The 22,454-nt window shown below is 48.3% G+C and overlaps 1 protein-coding gene across 4 annotated transcripts in view; it reads right to left on the reverse strand.

The window, feature by feature from the left end:
• TFAP2E (transcription factor AP-2 epsilon) overlaps window positions 1-22,454 on the reverse strand; it is a 46,269-nt gene that overhangs the window by 21,031 nt on the left and 2,784 nt on the right. For all 4 annotated transcript variants that reach the window (XM_067533690.1, XM_067533689.1, XM_067533688.1 and 1 more), the window contains one exon: window positions 21,816-21,867. In XM_067533690.1, coding sequence (XP_067389791.1) covers window positions 21,816-21,867 — 52 coding nt within the window. The remainder of the gene's footprint in view (window positions 1-21,815; window positions 21,868-22,454) is intronic.

A 22,454-nucleotide genomic window follows, 5' to 3' on the forward strand; every position in this document is an offset into this window, starting at 1 on the left:
GGTAGCTTAGAGATGGCTCTAGGGGAAAGACATCAGTACCACTGGTCCCCACCAGACACCAGTGTCGAGGGCTGGCCCTAGACCAAATGGCAGCCCAGGCGAGGAGCGTCTTTGGCCCTCCCTGCCCCCTCCATTTGTTAAACTTTTGAATGCCTGATGTTTCATTGCGTTTGTAGCCCATTTCACAACTTTGATGCACAGTTTGCATGCATGATTTATCCCTGTCATGTAAGACGATAAATTTGCATGCTAGGATCTGTAAATCCATATTTATTCATGCCATTTATATGCAAATAAAAAAAATGGTTTCCTCTAAGCTGACAGAAACGTTTTAATTTTAAGAATAACTGGAATGTACTAATATCAAGCAATTAAATTGTACGCCAAAACTGGATGGCTGCTACGCCTCTTATATACCCACGATGTCCTGGCTGACAACAATCTAGAAGGTTCGAGGAAAATGTAGTTCTCAGAAAGTCTGGAAGGTTCCACACGATTCTACAAAAGTCCGGAGCTTTCTAGAAGGTTAGTGACAGATGAATCCACATACAGAATACCTGAAACATTTTACTTCAAACATTCTATTTTCCCTTTTGTCACTAACAACAAAAACACCACCCCTAGTCTGGTGCCCCCCAGGCCCGGACCCCCAGAAGGTCTCTTGAGTCGCCTGCCCCTATATCCGGCTCTGCCACTGTTGTAGTGGAAAGACCCAGGGTTTTTTTCTAGTTCAAAAGATGTCTTGGTTTGTTTAAAAGCCTGCACATTGGCAAAATCACATGGGATGCCAGGCATTTTTCACTATAATTGATACTGTATTTAAAAGAGCAGCCGGCATTCTTTACAGAGCTATCAAGCTGCCACGGTTTGCATGGGTGGGATTCTAGACATCTCCTAGAAATGCACACCCTGCAAAAATCTTGCATTGCAAGAGCACAATGCTTTCGAAATCGCCTTAAGATGAATCCCGTATAAGGTCCTGATTCTGGGACTTTGCACCCATGCAGAGTGCCCCTTTGATATGAGTGGGGCTCTGCACAGATGCAGGGGATTTGCTCGCGTGGGGTCTTGCTCCAGGTGAGGGGGAGTTGGCAGCTCGGCATGTAATACTGACATGAGTTAAGACAAATTGCTGTGCAGAACAACAGATATAAAAAAATTGATTCCTCCTGGTATTTTAGTGGCAATTATTAATTAACAAATTAGAACTGGTTGGAAAATTTCCATCAATATGTTTTTGAAATGTAAAGTGACTTTTCAGCAAAACAGAAATGTTCATGGGAAAAAAATCCATTGTCATCAACATTTTTTTTACAGAAGAAAAAAAATCTCAACCAGCTCTAATAATAAGTGTCAGATTGAATCCAATGATCTGTATGGAGTGCGAAGTAATCCTTATGGAAGGGTTATTTTAATTGCAGCTGTTAAGGTATCTATAAATTCTGGTTACTTTTATAATTGTTCTGATCACTTATTGACTTGAATGGCCCTTCCTGCTTGTAGCTCTGAGTTGTGTGCTTGGAGCAAACCTGAATGTTTTCAGGAAAAGATGGGCAGTGTCTCCTGCTAATCTCACATCAAACAAAAAAATGTTTCGCTTTCTTTCACTTGTTGCATGCAGCGTTGTCAAAATCTCTGCCCTTGAGATCAGCCAAGCACAGAAAGGTTAGCAGGGATTTTTATGCATCTGATTAGTGTGTGTCTATAATGAGCCTGCAGGGAGTCAACATTGCCTAATGGTTAGAGTAAGGGACTGTGTATCAGGAGGCCTGCGTTCTGTTCCCAGCTGTCATTGGCTCACTGAGTGACTTTAGGCAATTCTCTTAACCAGCTACTCTCCATTTATGCTACTTATATGGCCCCATCAACATAGTATCTTCCATTGATTTCAGTGGGAGTTAGGAGCCTAAATAACTTTGAGGGTTTGCCCCTAAGTGAATTGCCCAAGTTCAGAGAGTAAGTCTGTGGCAGAGCTGGGAATTAAACACACGTCTCCCAAGTCCCAGGCTAGTGCCCTAATCTATACTCTCTGTGCCTCTGTTTTCCCATCTGTAAAGCTGGGACTTTCTGATCTTTTGCAAACCCTATGGAGCTCACTGGAGGAGACCGGATCTTTGACTGCCGTGTGTTGTTCTTATTTATACACAGTTTGTAATAAGCAATTTTTGCTTGTGTTTTTAGAGGATATTGTGCTAACTAAACCCAGTATAAGCTTTTAGCCAGACAGGAAAAGATCCCTCTGGTCGCTGCTCAGAAAGGAAATCAGTTCAATCCAGTATTGACGGGGTCCAGAACAAGCCAAGAGAAAATGTATCTGAGAGTTTTAGGGTAGTGTCTGGCCATGGTTAGTGGAGACTGTGGAGCATAAGGCACCAGAGAGATGAGAATTGTCGGGGAGGCTATGTCTCAGTGTAGTCGTCTCACATTTGGAGATGGAGCTCATGCAGCTCAGGACCCGTCCAGCCAGTCCAGAAGGAATAAGGACTGACCTGATCCTTCACAACTCAGCCCCTAAATACTTTGGTGACTGATGCTAGATAAATAGCTGAGATAGAGGGGGGAGGATTCAAACCAAGCCGGAATTCCAAGCATGCTCCTCAGACATTGGATAAGTCTGGAGATGAGTTTGAGCTGCAGAATTCAGTTCCAGGGCTGACTCCTCAGGCACCGGCCATCCAGCTCTAGACCTGAGCCCTCCCAAACTCCGCCATCCGGCTCCAGACTTGCTTTCAGTTACAAAGATTTCATTGGGGCTCATCTCTAGCAATTATTTATCTCCTTGTGCTACTCTGCTCTGGGCCAGCCCCAGGGACATGTCAACTGGCAGCTGCTTAGTCAAAGGCTCTTCCCAGTGGGCATCTATGTACACCATGGCAAGTGAACCTGGAGTTCAAACTGCCCCACCCCTCCACTGACTGATCCCCCTCCCCTACCCACACACCCCTAGACCTGCCCAGCTGCCAACCTCTCCCTTGCTCTACAGGTTCCCAAAGACTCTGCCTGAGGCCCTTCACGTCTCACCTGCAAGCGTCAGCTCTGCCTACACATCCTGCTTTTGTCTTGGAAGCCTGGAAGAGGCTCTTTAAGGTATCTCCAGCTGAGCCAAGGCGTTTTCTCAAGAGACCTCCAGCCCAGCTGTGCAGGTCCTTGCTATGCAGAGGCTTCACTGAACTGAACCTTATGGACAAATGTAGACCTGGAAAGAATCCTGTCCGCAAAGATCAAGAGTGTCCGGAATCAGGGAATTGGTTTGGTTTGGTCTGCTCTGCGCAGCAGGGCATGAAGCCCGACACAGAGAGGGAAGAACCTTTGCAAATCTACTCAAACATGTAGATTCTTTTTCCGGCAGCAACTCTTTTGGTGACCCGTAGCCTCTGTTTGATCCATTTGATCCAGATGCCAAAGGGATTGGACTGGTAAAAGAATCTGAATAGAGCAGAATTTAGCATGTCACACCACCGGAGCATTTTACCCAGACTGGCTAATTAATCCCCATTTTAAAGAGAAAAAAACCTGACGCACAGAGAGATCAGGGCCCACTTCATCAAAGGGATTTAGGCTCCGAACTTCCACTGGTTTCAATGGAAGTTAGGACCATAAATGTCCCTTTGAGGATCTGGGCCTACGGGACCCACCACAGGTCACACAGGAAGAGGAGGGATGAGCTAGGGGGTGGGGTACAATCTGTGACTTTAGAGACCTAGGAGCTTTGGGTAATTAAGGGTTTGCACCTTTTCATCTGAGATTGAGGCTCTTGCATCATTACTTAGCAGGCAAGAGATGAAGGAGAAAGAGTGGTCTGGTGACTAGGGAGATTTGGGATGTGGAGACCTGAGTTTGATTCCCAGCTCTGCCACAGACACCCTGCATGACCTTGGGTATGTTACATAACGTCACTGTGCCTCATCCCCCATCTGTACAATGGGGATAGAAGCAATGCCTGGGCGGTATGAAGACAATACATTAAATATCATGAGCTGCTCAGGTTACTCTTGGGGGCCAGGTAAGTACCTTAGACTGAAAGCAAGTCAGTAGCTGAGCCGGGAAAGAACCCAGGGTTCCCTGGCTCCCTCTGTTAGATACGGCTGCCTGTCTGCTGAAATAGAGCATCATTTTGCTTGAAGGCTCCCAGTGCTAATATCAGCGGGGTTGGGTGGTTCAGGGAGGTTAAATGACTCGTTGTGAAACAAAGCCAAGCACGCAGAGCAAGGTGATGCTTGGAGTAGGCAAATCTGGCCTGTTGCAGCTGGGAGAGTTTCCCAGGCATGTGTGTTTCCAGATAAGGATCATTTCTGAGCTGAGTGCCAGCATTCTGGGTATTCACAGCACGAGGATGCTACTGAGCTCCCCAGGTTTATGACTGTGCAGATATGCTGATAATCTCATTATGCTCCAATTGGGGCAGCAGCTTCCTAGAGCACATAGCGAGGGCAGATTATACCAGAAATATACCACGATGAGAGTTTTTGCTAGGTAAAACAAGTGCTCAAGGCACCGAGGACATGTCTGACCGGAGAGCATCCAGCCGGCTGCCTATGGCACCGCGCAGCAAAATTCCGGAGCGTAATGGGATGCTGCGGTTTGTTAAACTGCATTTCAGTACTCAGCATACTCTGCCAGTTCCCTGCTGCTGGTGTCAGCTCTGCTGGGAACAGGCTGTAAGGGATGGGCTGGGCTTGTGGGCACTCGTACTTTCCAGCCTGCTTTGCAAGCCAGCACTGGGGGAAGCTCTCCTGCATTTAGCCTCTGGACATGGATGGAGGGTGAGACGTATACACACAGAAAACTGAAATGCAGAAGTTAGTTCTGCAGAGCACGTGGATTTGAATGGGTTGTATTGATGTATTTTCATCAATTCCAAGGCCAGGAGGGACCACTGTCATCACCTCGTTAGTTCTCCTGTATTACACAGGCTGTAGAATTTCCCCAAAATAATTCCCAGAGCAGATCTTTAGGAAAAACATCCAATCTTGATTTAGAAATCATCAATGATGGAACATCCACCAGGACCTTTGGTAAATTGTTCCAATGGTTAATTACTCTCACTGTTTAAAATGTGCACTTTATTGCCAGTCTGAATTTGTCTAGCTTCAACTCCCAGCTGCTGGATCCTGTTAGACCTGTCTCTGCTAGATTGAAGAGTCCATTATTAAATATTTGTCCCCCATGTAGAGTGTACACAAGTCACCCCTTAACCTTTTCTTTATGAAGGGAAATAGATCGAGCTCCTTCAGGCTGTCACTATCAGGCAGGGTTTCTAAGCCTTTAAAATCATTCTCGTGGCTCTTCTCTGAACTCACCCCAGTTGATCAACATCCTCCTTGAATTGTGGGCACCAGAACTGAACACAGGATTCCAGCAGGGGTCACACCAGTGCCAGATATAGAGGTAAAATAACCTCTTTACTCCTACTTGAGTTTCTCCTGCTTATGTTTATTTTGGGTGTCTTACTCATGAATAGGCATATAGGAATTGCCAGACTGGATCAGGTCAGTGCTCTTGCTAGTCCAGTCTCCTGTCTCCAGCAGTGATCAAAACCGGTTACTTCAGAGGAAGGTACAAGAGACCTCACAATAAAATAAGTTGCCTATAGGGAATTTTCCTCTAAACTCAGGCAGGTAGCAGTTGGCTTATGCCCTGAAGCGTAAGAGTGTTTTTAACCCACATATTTCTATCCTGTTTAATGTAATTCTGGTTGTTCTCATTAGCCATATAATCACCTATTCCTTTTTTGAATCCTGATAAACTCTTGGAATCGAAGCTGTCTAGTGGCAATGAGTTCCACAGGTTGACTATACGCTGCATAATACTATCCATTATTTTGTATGCTTCTCTCACATCTCCTCTTATTTATCTGCTCTCTGAATAGTCCCAGCCTTTTCAGTCTCTCCTCATAAGGGAATCTTTCCAGGTCTCTAATAATTTTCACTACCCCTCTCTGCACCACCACCACCCTATCTATTTTGGCTGTATCCTTTTTTGGAGATGGAGCAACCAGACCTGGCCACAGTACTCCAGGTGACGCATCCCCCTGAATCCCAGAACGGTGTTAGAATTTTCTCAGCACTGTGCTCCATCCCTTTCCTCATGCATCATAACATTTGGCTTGCTTTGGGGGCTGAGCAAGAGGTTTCCAGGGAGCTGTCCAGAACACCACTCAAGTCATTGTCTTTGTCCCGTTGGAATGTGGGTATGTTTGTGGAGGGGGAACACGGTTTATCAATGAGTCTGTTACTAAAACTGCACTGAATTTAAACTGGTCTAAGCAGATCCCACGGCTACCAGCACTTCACAGGCAGAATTCACAGTCGAGTCAACCGATGGGCTGGGGGCAGATTGGCAGCATGTTCCAGCAACTCTAATAAACTAACCTCAAATCCCGCCCTCTTCTCCATGACCAGAGGGGGCTGGGACATAATGGGACCTGTGTGGTTGAACTGCACCAGGAGTAGAGAGAGGCACATGGGGGAGAGACGGGGAGATGCAGGGAGCCCTGGATGCCACCAAAGCCAGCTCCCTGGGGCACCTTCTCAACCACCACTGGGGGAGCATAGAGGGGATCTTTTGGTCAGAGGAAAAGCTTGTGGACTCTTGGCTACAAAGATCTGCCAACCGTTCTCCCTTGTATAAGGGATGTGCATCTATGAAGGGTTGTGCAAGCCTATGGTTGCTGTATTACCCACTAAGTACATCACATCCTAGGGCAGGGACATTCTGTACCCTACCGTATCCTGATCAAGCTCAGACGGAGTATCTGTGCCCCATAAACAATGACGTTTTGCCCACTGAGCTCGTTAGCTCCAGGCGCTTACAGAAGAATTTGCCATCATCACAGTAGTAAATTAACCGCATAAATGTGTTCATTAATAAATTCATTTTTAAAAAGCTTGTGTCAGGTTCATGTTGTGGCTATGAACTTAGCTTGCCTGATGGTTTTATGTATTGGTTTAGATTTATTCGCACGCACACGCGCACACAGTCCCTGCGCGATGTGCTGTGGGAACCATTTGATGTAATTAGAACTGGTTGCAATTTTTCATTCAAAAATGGTCTTTTTAAAAAAAACAATAATTGTTTTGGGGTTTTTTTATTTTATTTTGTTTTTCAAATTTTAGATGGAAAAAACTAAATCAGAAAAGTTTTCAGTTTTCAATTGTCCCTCCTTTCTCTCCAACTTCCACCCCACCCCACCCCAACCCCTACACACACACACCCCTCTTCAGGGACAAAATGTTAAAAAGGAGGGGAAAAGAGGGGAAGAAAAACCGAAATCCAAACATTTTCAGGTTTTCGGGGGCTACGGGGGTGTTAAAACCTGAACATTTTCACAAGAATTTTCAAGCAAATGAAAATGTTTAAAACATTTGCAAAACAGAATTTGTTTTTTTGACCAGCTCTAGGCATAACTCAAATCCCTGGACAGAACGCAGGGGCAGCAGCACAGTTCAGTAGAGTTCAGCAGCAGCCATCTAGGCCATGGAAAAGTTCAAAGCCTCCATCTTTGCAACAAATGCCTGTAGATAAAAAGGCTGTCTGTCTGTCTGTCAGGATACGAGGGTGTGTGGCACCCGGGCTCTGTCTGGCTAAGCTATGTGCAATGGGGGCAACTCAGAGCACAAGGGGAAAGTTGAAGGTTCCTTAGAATCTGTGAATTGGGCCTGATCTGCCCCCAATCCTATCTCCCACCCTGTTCTCTCTCCATCTCCCATTACTGGGTTGGTGCCTTCAGTCGCCCTGGAAACAGCCTCCCATTCCTCCTCTACCATCCCTGCCTCACACGCTTGTCCCACGGAGTCTCCCACACACATCTCCTCTCCTTTAAACAGCACCTGTATGGGATTTGTTATGTAGTGGCTGGAGCTGTACAAGCAGTGACTTGATCAAGGCAGTCGTCCGTGACAGAACCTGAAACAGAATCCAGGGCACCTGATGCCCCGTCTACTCTAATCATGGGAGTAGGTGTGGTGGCCGCTTTCTGGTCCAATACTAGAGACTGAACTGGAGACTTCCAGAGCTAAAAGCATGAGCGAAAAAGCCAAGCTCTGCAGCTGCAACTGTGGGTTGGGCTCAGGGCCGCACCTCTTACATATGCTGCCAGTGGGTCATGCGCATTCCCTCCTAGGGATCAACTCGTGCGGAAGAATCCACGTCTCCCCAAAGGAAAGGCCCTTGAAGAACACGCCCAAGGAGCAGCCCAAGCAACCTTCTCTGAACCTGGCTTTTAAAAAAAAAAGGTTTTCCACTTCCAACAAAGGAAAAAAATTAATTAAAAAATATCTAATTAAGCAGTAAGTCATGACAAGGTGCGTGAGACTCAGAGATAACACATGCCTGGGAGGCGTTCTGAAGGCTGAGACAAAAAACAAGGCCTTCCACTGTGCCCGCCGTGTGTTATCTCACATTAACACACACCTTGTTGTATCCTGCTGCAGTTATAAGACATTAAAAATATCATTGTAAAGAAAGGAGGGCTATGCAGGCACGGGTCAGAGCAAAAAACTTTCTTTTAATATTTTTACTAGAAGATTTTATTTTGTGTCTGTGTGTGCGTGTGCGTGCACGCAGTGTGGGGAAACAACCCCTCCTCACAAATACTGAATGCAGCCTTATTTGTGGCCTTGTATTTTACGGAATGACACCACATCTTCCCTTTCTCATTACAGGATATGATGTTACACTAATCTGTGAATATACTTAATTAATTGACTGTTCCCCACCCCCGCCCTATCAGACTTCATGTTGTATTAATTACAACTGAATTCTTACACATACTGTAATTAACAAAAAACAAAATTACTCCCCTATAGCCCCCAACACAAAACTCTAACAGGGCTACCCCTGTCCCACACACAAAGCTCCCACTGAAAATTCTGTGTGTGACCTGGGGCTTTTAATTTTGCAGTAGGGTTTTTTTTACTCTTGAAACTGGGAAATCATGTGCAGGGCTAGTCTGTGTAACTACCTTTTCCTCACTCTCCCTCCTTCATTCCATCCATTTCTCACACCCACATGTTGCGTTTTGTCTTAATTTAGATACTAAGCTCTTTGGAGTAGGGACTCTCTGTCGCTATGTTTCTGCACAGTGCCTGGCACAATGGGGTCTTGATCCTGATTGGAGCTTCTGGCACGACCACTATCAACTGCAAAATATCCTCAGCTGGCAGAGCAAACAAATCAAAATACATGAATAAAGACAGCAAGGGCCTGATCCCACTGCCTTTGAAATCAAAGAAAGATTTGCCACTTTCTTCAGTGCAAGCAGGACTGGGCCCTACCTGTGTAAATGCATTGGATGCAAATAGCTATTCACATTTGGTGCGTGTGTTATTTTGTCGATGCCTAGGTTTTATAAAGCACTGAAGCCAAACTATTTATGTCTCGGACTGCATTTTAGACATCTAATCCATAGCTCTCTTTCTTAGGTACTCGTCTGATCCTTGTCACTCTTGCATCTAAGCACCCATTTCCGTACCATCATTATTACCATGCAGGATTTTTTCGGGCAGACATGCCCTCTGCTGCTCTCACAATGAATATGTGTCTGAAAGGCACTAAGTTACCTAAGAGATTTTTGTTTTCTTTTTAACAAGCAGGTTTTATCAGAAAGTTTCAAACGTTCCAGAAAGGGTGCGAATGTGACAACCAAATGAACCTCCTTATTTCCGAGATCAAACTGTGGTCGTTCAGTGAAAAACTTAATGGCACGATGCTCAATTTCACATACAGAAGAAAACTTCCCTCCACCTTCTAAAAGCCAGCAAAGCGAGGATGCTTTAAGCTATCCTATTTTGAGCTCCAGCTGATTGTTTTTGGAAATGTGCTGTGCCTCCCATCTAGCTGTTTGTCTGTAGATGCTTTTTAATGTCAAAGTGTGAGCAGCTGTCTCACGCTTCAAAGACACGACGGCAGCAGGTGAAAGAGAACAGAAAATGCCATTTAGCTGGATCTATGAGGACAGCCAAGCCCTAAACTAAATTGTCACTGTGAGCTCAGAGGGATTGTTTGACTGTTCCTGTTAAATTATGGTGTTGAGAAAAATATATTCCCCCTCTGTTAATGCTTGATCTGAAAAATGGATATGGAAAAGAGGCATTTCTAACACACTTTCCAAGAAGAAGATGAATAAACAAGTGTGTGACAGAGATAGATCGGGGGGGCGTGGGGAGATATTCACAATCACCTTCCTTTCAGTATTGAAGATTTTCTTCTGAAACTAAAACTATCGTTTTATTAGTTACCATGTTAGTAATGGGGAGGAAGGATGGTCCCGTGTTTAGGTCACTAGCCTGCGACTCAGAAGACCCAGGTTTAATTCCCGTCTTTGTCAGAGGCTCCCTGTGTGACCTTGGGCAAGTCACTTAGGGATGTCTGAACTGTAAATGAAGGGGTGACTGCAGCGTGGGTAGACCTACACCAATCTAGCTGGTGTAGGGAACAGTGGTAATGAGGATGTGGCTTTGGCACAGGCCACCCACCCTGTACAAGCCTGCTGGGGACTGTGGGTACGTACTTCTGTTGCTGGCCCATGTCGGGTTCTGTGCTGCTGTATCCCCAGTGCTCCTGTTACCTGTGCTAGCTAGATTAAAGCTAATGCAAGTATGCCTACCCGTGCTGCTGTGACGCCTTCGTTTGCAGTGTAGACATACCTGTAATTTCTCTGTGTCTGAGCTAAAGTCTACTGATGTCTGTCTACGCCAGCATCTATGTTAGGGTTCAGCAAATGCCTCCCCATTTTCTCTGAATAGTCACTTGACTAAAACACTGGTTTCGTTAGCCTATGTTCATGCTCCATCATCCCACAAAGATTCTAGCGAACGTGTTTACTGGGACAAATGTTCATGGAAACAGTGAATTTAAGCCAAGTATAAGAATATTTGTGGAAGGTAAATTTTGAATGCATATTTGCACCAGAAATCTGGCTAAGAGTTATGCTCATCCAATCAGGGAATAGAAATAAACCTATATGACCCTATATGCCTTATCAAAAGAAACCTACACAGCTTGACTTTTGAATAGTCACAACAACAAAGTGCTCTTGAATAATCTACAGACCAACAATTATCCATAGAAATTACCCAAGGAATAATTCCAAATAAAGAATAAATCTGAGAAAATCATAAATTGCTCAAAGATGATTTGTGAAAAACAAAGAGGTGCCAGTGATGGCATAAATTGTTCATTCCGCAATAATATCTCCACAAACAGTGGAACCTTCTTCCATGCTTAAGGAGATGGATAAGAACAAAATCTGGCCCTAAATTCTCTAGCTGTGACTGTGCTACATCCTGTGGTGCAAGTAGATGTGTAGTTGAAAGAAAGAGTGTTGCTCTGCATTCTGTATACTGCACCTTTTAATGTAAAGGAGTCTCCCTGTCTGCTGCTTGGCAGCTGTCATTTTTTGTTTCCTTTCAGATGCATAATGTTACAAAGCGAGTCACACACTCTGGAGTGGTCTTCCACTCTGTGTGATTCATTAAATCTATGCAAAGTGTGTACAACTGGGTGTCAAATGCCACCAAATCAAACAGTAGTATATTAGACCTGCTGTGCACAGTGGTAAGTGACTACACAAGATGCCGGGCTATTGGGACTCAGGCTCATTATCGTTCACTCTCCCTCAAACTTTATATTCGTTCTTTCTTTGCTGCTATCCTTAATCTGAAATAAAAGCCACTTAGACTGAAGGAGACATGTTTATCTCTGTGAGTCTGGGAAAACAAAACAGATACATATCAAACCACTTACTTCATCTCTTAAAGCTACACAGAAATCATCTATGATGACACTAGCTACCAAAACTATTAATGTTGAAAAGAAACCCCAAATATTTTGGCAATAAACCTTGAGACTAAATGAAATTTCCTCAGTTGTGACCATACCTGCTGTTGCAAGTATCTGAACAAGATGTCTGCAATATTGAATAACCACCCTCTGCTGCAGCTTTGAAACTGTTTTACTCCATTGCTGAACAGATTGCATTAAATCTCAGTCACTCAATGTTAGTATCAATTTGTGCAAAGGGAATATGGATCTGCTCCTGCCAGATCTATAATTACAGTCACTGTACTAAAGAGATGAGGCATAATGTACCCTAGGGACTCCCAAGGTGACAGACTGTATAGGCAGAGTGACTGTTTACAGGCATCAGAGGTCTTTGTTGGGAAAGTTATAGAGGTCTCTTAATATTTTGCTGCCATTTTTTGGCTCAAGTTTCCTGTACTTGGCTTGACTTAAATGATTTCATAGTTTGGGACATGAGAATCTTTCAAGTAAAGATGGGAACAGGTCAGTTTAGAGGTTATGGAGTTGATGATTGATGTTTTGTTGATCAAGTGAGTTACTAGCCATGTTCTAGCACTTAGATGGGAGTTTTTTTCTCTTTTCACCTGTAAAGATTTCTATTAGATTTGTGTCAGGAAGATGCACTGTGAGAAAGTTATGGATTAAACTTTCTTGATGCATTATTTATGATTACAGTACAATTTATTGCATAACTGGGTGCTCTTTACATTTACCCATAACATCTTGTAGAGAGAAATGTACTCAGAAATCCCCACTATAAATCTGCTCACCTCATAACTTTTACTACCGGACTGTCAATCGCTTGGAATTTGTCTGTGCAGTTTTGTTTTTTTTAAAGTTTGTAATTCATTTGTTCAGAGATGTTAGGGCAGGGGAGGGTTGGATCCCTCAGAGAAAATGCAACAATAGGTACCTGGGTGTCTAATGAACAAAAAATAGCAAACCCCCTCTGGAGCAAATCCTGAGAGTCCTTGTTCACTTTTTACTTAGGTAAAACTCCCAGTTAAGTCTATGGGAGCAAGGGCTTCCAGATTTGACCCTGAAGTAAGCAGAGGTGAGTGAAGAAAGAATGATGCAATATCGCATCAAAATAAATAAGGCTGCAAGGTAATTAATTCAGCCTACTTCCAGTTAAAGGCTCCACTGTTTATTTACTAAGGACTAGCAACTCCTGGCTAAGCTTACAATGCAAAACCATACCTTCCCTTCAGACAGAGCAGAATGGCCAGTTATTTGAGGATTAACATACCATTAACCATTGCTGTTGATATAAACTCTGGACAACTTTACAGGCCTGCATTGCTCCCACTGATGTGAATGGGATTTTGGCCGCTGACTCCAGTAGAAGGATCAGGCCCTTGTTTTTTTTTAAGTCAAAATATGCCCACTCTTATAGGTGTTGCTTAGAAACTTGTTAATCAGAAAAGGAGAAGCAGGCATTTTATGTATACATATGACTCACAGGCCTCCTGTGTTCAGCTCGGAGTTACTGACCCCAACGCTCCAAGTGTTTTCAAGATCTGGCCCATACGGTAACCCCCACCCCAGTGCAAGATGCATAGGCACCATTTAAGGCCCACAGGCCCCTTGCTGGCCATCTGCACGGGAGGGAATTCCATCCTAACGACCTTAACAATGAAGAAGACCTTTCTGTGCTTTAAAAATTTCCCCATGAAACATGCCAGGAGCCTGATCCTTAGGCTTTCGCCTTGGCAGAACTCGGTTTTGCTAAAGAAGGCAGGATTGGGTCCTACTTTATTTCTCAGTAACAAATATGGTTCCTGGGCAGAAGTAAAGATCTCTGTTACATTAGGGACGTGGAGGAGAGTTGGGGATTATTTTGTTTTGTGTTTCCACAAAGTAGATCTTGTTCAGATACACGTTTGCAGCTATTGCTCATGTAAAAGTTTTCCCAAATGCCTCCTTTCATCATATCACAACAATACGGACTCTGTTATTGCTGAGGCACCAAAATGTTTTGGACTACATGGTTGGAGATTATCTATTTAGTTTGCACATCCTACCCTCTCATATATTAACTTCACAAGCTTCTATAACAAAATCAGATTCTGCATGCACATATGGAGAGAGCTGGAAATTTTGTGCAAGGCTTTAAGGATACTATAAAGGGTAAAACAAAAATCTGATTACTCTCCAAAATGTATTGGGAATCTTTATTTTCAAAGCAGCAGTTTGCTCTAAAACAAACCAGATTGGGAAGTGTCTACAGGCACTGAGGTTGCAGAAGACTTGTATCTACTTGCCTCTGCTTTTCAGACTTAGTTTTTCCTTGAAACACTGCAAAATCTTCAGGATGCAAGCCCAGCTCTGTAACAATCATGATCATTCCAATGTGGGAGACAGATTTTCAAAACAATCATAAATTTTGACAAGGGAAGAGGGAAACACTCCCCTCTCGCACACTATAACCACAACCAAACTTTCTAGACTCGTGTTCTCATTGAAGCACATTTTAAACCTGTTATCTTTCATACTTTTGGCACATGCAAAAAAGCAAATGGACAGCAAACACTTATGTGTAATGAGAGCGCAAACACACACTGGAGCCTGTTGTAACCATTTCTCATGCAATGGTATTTAATGAAATGCCTCTTATGTGTTCTAATTAAAGCTAAAATAATTATAGTTGGTAATGCTTCACTGAAATGCCTTCTGTAATGAAATTTTATTCTTGGAATAACAATTTTCCTGTAATGGGTACTGTAATGTACCTCCATTTTTTTCTTTTTTACTATGTAATGACTACCATCAGTGCTCCATTGTTGTGGATTGGAGCTTGCCTGAGTAAAGATTGCAAGATTAGACCCACTAGGAAAAGATTCTGATCTCTGTTAAAAACTTCAGTGAGTTACTCTGGGTTTCAACCAGGAAAATGAAGATCAGAAGTTGGGTCCAAGAGGTTGACCCCTATGCCTCACACCCTTTTTTCTTAACACACTGTATAAATAACAAAGGCCTGACTTCTCTATTGCTCTGCACCTGGTAAAATCATTTACACCAGTGTACAGTGAGTGTAAGACACTACCACTCTGATCTGATTTTACACCAGTGCAAATGATTGTACAAAGTAGAAGGTAATGGTGAATCAGGCTCCAATTCTTCAGTCTTTGCTCAGGCAAAACTCCCCTTAACTTTAGCGGTGTTCTGCCTGAGGAGGAGGAGGACTGCAGCACCAGCCCCTCACTAGGAACCTGGTTCACTTGTCACTCAGGTGTTATCAAGTATATTTAGCTGATAAGTCTCTGCATCAATCTGAACTTCAGAAACCTGAAATTACCTATATTAACCATCACCACTAAACCTTGAAAGCTGTCTGTGGTCTTTGTCCCTCTGCTTGTGTTTAATGGCTACACCAGATCAGTGGTTAAACAGCCCTTTCTATCTACATATTTTTTCTCTCTTAAAAATGCAAAGGGAAGCCAAGAGCAGGATTTGAATATTTCATACAAGTTATTATCCCATGCAGCCGCATAAATCAATCACGTTCCTAATGCTCTCAACAATACTCAGATGAAGCTTTTATTAGAAAAATATTTTACAGAGTTGAGCTATTTTAACCACAGGGCTTTGTTTTCAAGCAGATGGGATGTTTAACAGGTAGAGGAGACTCAGTAGTAAATTATGAAAGACACTCTCAGCAAACTGTCAGCTGCTGTGTGTGGTTGTATGTGCACTTTGTGCTGGGATATATTTACGGCTCAACTTTATTTGACTGTCATTATTGCAGTCACTTTTCCTGCACATCAAAAATAGGGAATAAGCTAAAGAAAAATCTATCTGGTTACCATAGAAGGTGTTATTAATTTGCAGCTTACGTTCTGCTGTCAGATTTACACGGGTGAAATTGTGTTGGAAATCAGTGGCCTTGATTTTCACTGGCGTAGGCAAGGGCACAATTCGACTCTCTCTTTGGACAGGCAGGAAGTGTTTGGGGTTCAAACAGGACGCTGATTTCGTTTGTTTTAATTGGGGAAAGATAGTCGTGGGCTCTCTTTAAAAGATGAAGAGGCTGTTTAGGAGAAGCAGGCTGAAGAGGCGCAGTTCGGGACTTGTTTAGAATAAATCTTTTGCACAGAATGAGATAAATGCAATTTCTTTAAAAAGTGTTTTCAGAGACAGACAAAGGGACGGAAAGAAATAGGGCGCGGAAGGGATGAACAATAACTACACGGATTCCGAGCAAACCCTCCGAGAGCTCTCAGCTGCTCTTCTAGCTCCCAACTCTCAGGGCATATCTCACCAAGCGAGTGTTTAACGTTTGAAACAACCGGCGAATCACCTCCCCCTCAATGCTCAGCCTCTTCCATTTGGAGTCTGGTTTAATTTGGGAAGGTTAAAAATAATCCGCTCAGGTGGGGCTCCCAAATTACCTTCAGCCCTCGTTAAGATCAAACGCACTTGGCTGAGGTCGATTCCGTTTCGCTGACCGCGGCTTGCTTCGCTTTCGAGATTTCGCCGCAAGAAGGATTCGTTTTACAGGGGCACGGAGCGCTTGGAGCCCGGACAGGGACGCGAAATCCGCGTTGGCTTTCTTTGATTATTGTTCATTCAAAGGTCGGGACCGATCCCGGCCCCGTTGTCGAATTCCAAACAAAACAAACGGAAATCGGGGCAGGATCTGGCCCCTGACTTTTGTATGGTTAACAATAAATACGCTCCAGAATGGGACCGGGAGCGTCCGGATTCGGTGAGAATGGAGGGCGAGCAACCGAGCTCAGGATCCGAATCGAGGGGGTTGGACAGGCTGGAGCGGCTGGGCTCAGGGAGGGTTTAGATAAAGCAGGGAGGCGAAGTGGGATTGCCTAGGAAAGGGGAACCCAGCCTGCCCGGCCCGGATCTTTAATGTAGGGTCGGCAACAACGTGCGGTTTATAAAGAGTTTTGAACTCGTTTACAAATCCAGGCTGGGGGCAGCGCGGCCCGGGATAAACCTCCCGAGCGGCGGCGTTTCTCGGGGAAAGCCGGGCCCGTGGGTCGGGGTCCGGCTCCTTCGGGGGCCGTGCGCTGGATTCGTTCGCACAAGGAAGGCCTGCGAAGTGTGGCTTTGTTTTAGCCGTTTACACGGTCTCTGGGGTTTTTCAATCGCGCGGCGAGTTCTGGCTGGCCGGCAAGTCAAAGCGGCTGGGCGCGGCCTCTGGGGTTTTTTTTTTTGTTTTGTTTTGCAAAACAAGAGAAAATCGTCTGGAAGCTGCATTTTATTAGAGCCCTTCCCAGGAGCGGGGCGTCCCACCCACTCCCCGCCCAGCCCCCCAGAGAAGAAGATCCCGCTGACAAATGCGCTCCTTCCTGCCTGAACTTCGGGGCGCCATAAAGAAAAAGAACAACGTGGAAAAGGAGCCGAGCCGTTTAAAATGCACCGTGCAACTGGCTCCGGAGCAGCGGGGCCCAGCCTTCCCCGGCTCCTGGCCCGAGTCTGATTTGTCTGGGGTACCCCGAGTTTCACCTCCCTTAAAAACCACTTGCTTCCACAAACCAGCCCTAAACCTACAGCCGTGTCCCCGCAGCTGTGAGTGGAGAATCGCTGCCTTCTCCTCTCACCAGCGACTTATAAAATAAATCAAGGGGGGTATAAATATCGCACGGCTCGGAAATGCCGGGATCTAAACCGGCCCTTGCCCGCGTGAACTTCGCTGGAGCTGTCCCTGCAGCCCGTTGTAGAACGAGGGGACCCGAAACGAGTTGATGTGCCCGGCACCCCCAGAGCTCCCTGTACCCCTGCTCGGAAGCACCCCATGGCCTGCAGAGGGACCAGCCGCTCCTGCCTGGGGAAGTTCTCGGAGCCAGGCTCTGCTTTTCCCACCCTGCTTTTCTGCTCGGCCCGGGGAGACGCTGGCCTGCCAGGGACCGATCGATTCCCGCTCCGAAGCGCGGCGAGCTGCGCCCCTGCTCCAGGTTCAAACGGCTGAAATCGGGGGGGTGGGCTGTGTCCGACCGTCCCGCCGAGACGCGGAGGGGCTGCCCGTCAGTCAGCTCGCCCCGGTCGGGGGGGATTTACACCGAGGGAAGATTGAAAGCGAGTCTAAGGCAGCTGGGAGGGCTGAGAGTAAATCCTTCAAACCGAGATGAAATCCCATCCTTTTCTCCCCTGTTATTAACACGATTCGTCACGTTGCACCACATGCCCCGTTTGCTGGGGGATTGTCACCCTCTTCCCAGCAGGCTCCTGGGAGCTGCTCTCTCGGGTTGGGTTGGTTTTCAGCCCAATCCACAGCCACGTCGCTGCAGAGAGTCTCCCTTTGTGCGGCCTGGGGCAGTGTAACTCCCGCCGGGATCATTTCAGGACCAAGAGAAACCAGTCCCTAGTCTGGAAACCAGTTCACCAGGTTCTTCATGCAACACATTCATTCTCCTGGGCCAGGCCCACTTTCTCCAGACCCCTGTCTAGTCCGCACCCCGGCCAGCCCGAAATCAACACACACGGCCGCAGAAAACCTGCTCCGCACGGGGACCGGCATCACTGGAGCCGCTTTTTTAGAAGTAAGTTTACAACAACAACAACAACAACAACAACGCACACAGACAGAAAAGCCACTGCTGCGATTAGGTGCTCAGAAGGGCTGGGCGGTTTAGGACCCAATCGAGGTCTGCGCCTGAAATCAAAGCGGCGCACTCCGCACTCACGGATTGCTTTCCTTTCATTGTGCTTCAGTCGAGAAAGGCTGGTTTCAAAATACAGCGCGGTAATTGATTGTCGCTGCTTTGTGTTTGTTTGCTTTGTATTCAAATGGCTTCCCAGGATCGCCTCCCACTTTTGTCCCTTCTTTAATCTGGTTTGAGGGGGGTGCCCGGCGGGGGGGGGGGCCGGGGTTCTTGGGTGGAATGCGACCCAGATGCGCTGGTCTCCAAAGCAATCGCACTGCGCTCGGGGAGTGATTTTTGACAGCAAACTTTAGCGGGCAGCGCAACGAATTTCTGAAAATGTGCGCTGACTTTTTAAGAACCTACGCAGCTACCATTAAGCCAACCCTGAAGTTCCCAGTGTCTTGCTCTCTCTGCAGTGACTTTGGGGGGGGGCAGGTTGGTGTGGGCATTTTGCTCTTTTTGGGGGTGGGGAGGGAGGAATGTAGACGCTGAACGTTATTTTTAAAAGTGCTTAAACCCAGGTTTGCCCATTTAACCATGGAGACCCCCTCGGAGCTGGTACGGCCCAGGGGTTGCACGTAGTGTTCAACACGGGGACACCTCCCGACCTCTCCTACTGAGAAACACTGCTCCAGAGATCTCCTAGTCTAGGGGACACACCGCACGTGAGATCGCCGCGTGGCTCTCATTATAACCAGGCTCTGTCTACTGCACCAGCCCTGAGTCGGGGCTCAGGAGTCAGACACGTTCCCGGAACAGTTCGTGCAAACTCCACGCCCGGCCCTGCAGATCTTTACCCACCCAGCGAGTCTGTGCGGCCGGGCCCGGCCTGCGCCTGCATTTCGCGGCCATGCAAAACCTCGGCGGGGATCGAGCCCTGCAGATGCAGCCCGGCAGCGGTTGCTCCTCTCGGGCCCGGTCTTGTTTTGAAATTGTCTAACTGAGAGTCCGGGGCCTGCTGGTTCCAGAGCCGCTCGCAGGCAACTCGGCCACCGCCGGGCCCTTTGGGACAAAACGGTTTGGCTTCGGTTTTCTTTCTCTTTCAAAAGCTTCACTGAAATAACCTGGAGCTTTTGGCCACCCGAAGGCTGGAAACTCCCGGCTCGGGGCTGGTTCCCCCCAGCTCCCAGCCCTTCTCCCCGCCAGGTGAAGGCGAGTGCCACCGGCCAGGCGCCCTGACCCACGCGGGCGACTCTGCCGGGGCCCGGCTCTGCCCAGCCAGCATCCAGGAGCCCGGCCCGCCACCCACACACCGTGCAGCTCTCATCGGCCGCGGCGCGGTGCCCTGGAGGCTGGCTGCGAGTCGGGGGGAGACGCGCCGGGGCCGGGAGCGGGGTTCTCCTCCCGGCCAGGCCAGGGGCCTGCTGCCTGGTCTGACCCGAGGGAGGGTCCAGTTCGGTTCTTTCCATGGCCCTGCACCGGGGGGAGGGTGTTCGCCTGGCTGGGGGGGGACTGGCCCCCTCTGTGCGTTATTCAGGGACTTAGAATTAGCCCTTGCCCCCCACAGACGCCTTTCTCCGCCCTCGCTGGGAATCTGAAGGGGGGGGGTTAATCCCGACGGGTTGGTCTCATTCTGACGGGGCTTTCCTCGGAGTTTTGCTGCTCCCTCCCGCGGGTTTTACCCAGCGCGTCCCAGGAGACTCGGGGCCCTGGGAACGGCACGTGTCGCTCTGTGTGCCGGCTGCTCGGCGCTGTACAGCGGGACAGCTGATGTGCCACCCGGGCCATCTGCCTGTGGGGGTGGCAAAACAGGAGCTTCTTTCCATCCCTTATCCCTTCTGTACACCCCCCCCCCCGCGATTTCAACCCAGCAGGTCTCAGGTTGGGGGGGGGGGTTAACCCTATTTGGTTGACCTTTGACCCGGTGATTTCAGGGATCCGCAGCAGACGGGACATGTGGAGTCTCTGGGTGACCGTATTTATTGTAAAAAAGCAGCTGTGATTCTCTAAGCAGCGCCCCGCGTTGTGAGACCCCGGCTGCCCGAGAGCTCCCCGGGAGCGAATCCTTCCAGCGCCCGGCCCCGGAGCCTGCCAGCCTGGCTAGAACAGCCCCCACCCAGCCCGAGTCATCGGCTATTTTTACAAATATTTTCCTAATTGTATTTACTCTCCTGGGGACAGAGAGAGACTCTGCCCCCCTCCCCCCGCCCCGCTTCGGGAACTCGAACTGCTGGAACTTAGCAAATGAGATCCAGATTCACACCATGGGGGCGGCCCTTGATCCCGGGGAGAAGAAGGGAAAGAATCCCCAGGAGACACACCCCGAGCACCTCCGCTTCGGGCCGAGCCCGCCTGCTCCTGCCAGGAGCTGGGAGCGGGGCACAGTCTGTGGTGCTCTTTCCTTTTAAAGCACACCCCAGTCCCTGCTCCGCTCCTGCATTGCCACAACTTGCCTGGCTCTCCGTGGACTGCACGGGGCTTTGGATCAGGCCCCGTGTCCACAACTTGTCAGCGAGTGGGGGCCTGTTCAGAGAGGCCTGGAGTGTCCCCCCCCCCCCCCGCACCCCCGGCGTAGGGAGCGAGAGACCCGGGCAGTCACCAGGCGCTGCAGATTAAAAGTGCCAGCCCCAGCCAGCCCCCTCTGGCCGGCTCCGGAGCGAGAGGTCGCCCTGGCCCTTCCTGCCCGTGCGGGGAGCAGATCTGGTGTGAATGGTGGTGAACGGAGAGCGTCTGAAGCGCCCGGTGCGAGCGCAGAGCCTGGGGGGGAAAGGCGCGCACGGCTTAAAATAACGCGCCCCCTTTGCCCGTCAGCCTCCTGCCTGCTTCTGAAAGGTCTGGCCCGGGAGAAGCCAGCCGGGCTGGAGAGGGACCGGACCTCTCCCCTCCCCTCCCGCTCCGGGCAGCTCTGCATTGCCCCAGCGCCAGGACGGGGGTAAAATCCAGCCTGGGCACCTGGGCCTGGAGACGGGTCCAGCAAGAGAGACTCGGCGGCGGTTCCAGTTCATCGGTGTCCCCCCCCCCCCCCGCCGCCGACATAGCCCGGGCTTGATGGAGCAGCAAATGCCCAGCGGCGGAGGCTGCATTCGGGGCCGGGCAGGCCCCGCAGTAATTACTCGTAATAGGAAGAAAAGCTCCGCGAGGAACCGGAGACTGGATCCGGCCCTGAGTCCGGAAATTGTCAGCTCATCTCTGAGCCGGTGTGAAACCTGTGTGTGTGTGTACAGGGGGGGGGGGTTATTTAAATAGAAGAAATGGGGGGGGGGGGGCCTGGACCCCATAAAGAGGATCCGGACGTGGGGTTCGGAGCAATCTCTTCTGCTCCAGAACCAAGCCAGCCCGGAGACTGCGGGCTCCCCCCCGCCCGGTGGGACCTGGGGTCCCAGCCCAGCGCCGGCCCAGTCCCTGCCGAGGAGCTTCCCGTAACAAGGAAGGCTTCGCTCCCGCCCGTGTTTGCAGAAGAGATCGCCTTACCTTTCTTGATCACCGACTGGTCCAGTAGATTCAGCCCCGTGTCATCCACCGCCTGAAAACACGCAAGGCAGAAATATTAGGGTGCTGCTTTTCCAGCGCAGGCCTGAGGTGTGTGTAAACGTGGCAGCGGGGATCTCCGCGGTTTTAAACGGGCCCCGTCATCCCCCCCTTCCCCCCGCCGACCCCAGAGAGCTGGGCTTCCCAGGGGCTTTGTCTAGAGAAAGATCGAACGAGAGGAATTAGATCCCCAGAATATGGGGCCTGCAAATGGGTTTGTGCGGCGGATCTGGACGCGCCGCACCCCGGCTATTTCGGCAGAGAGCTTTACACCGGCTTTATGGTTCGATTCTGAGCAGAAACCAGCGGTTAGAATGTACAGCCCCGGTCACCTGGGGGGGATCGTTCCAGTTAGCTCGTGCACTAACTCCTGTTTCAGGGGGCTGGGGAGGGGGGAGCAGAGAGTTTGCAATTGCCTCCAAGCGGCCGAGAAACACAAATATCCCGAGCTTGGAGCGGACAGAAAACGAGGTTGTTGGCAGTGCGGCTGGAGCCGTCGGTCCCTGGCTGAGAGACCAGGGAGGCGAGGAAATATTTGTGTAGTGGGCCAGCTTCTGCGAAAGGAACAAACTCGTCTTCAAA

Source organism: Emydura macquarii, unplaced genomic scaffold (genome assembly GCF_026122565.2).
Source record: "Emydura macquarii macquarii isolate MOO-44397 ecotype Brisbane River unplaced genomic scaffold, CSIRO-AGI_Emac_v2 contig_3348, whole genome shotgun sequence".
NCBI classification, from domain to species: domain Eukaryota; kingdom Metazoa; phylum Chordata; order Testudines; family Chelidae; genus Emydura; species Emydura macquarii.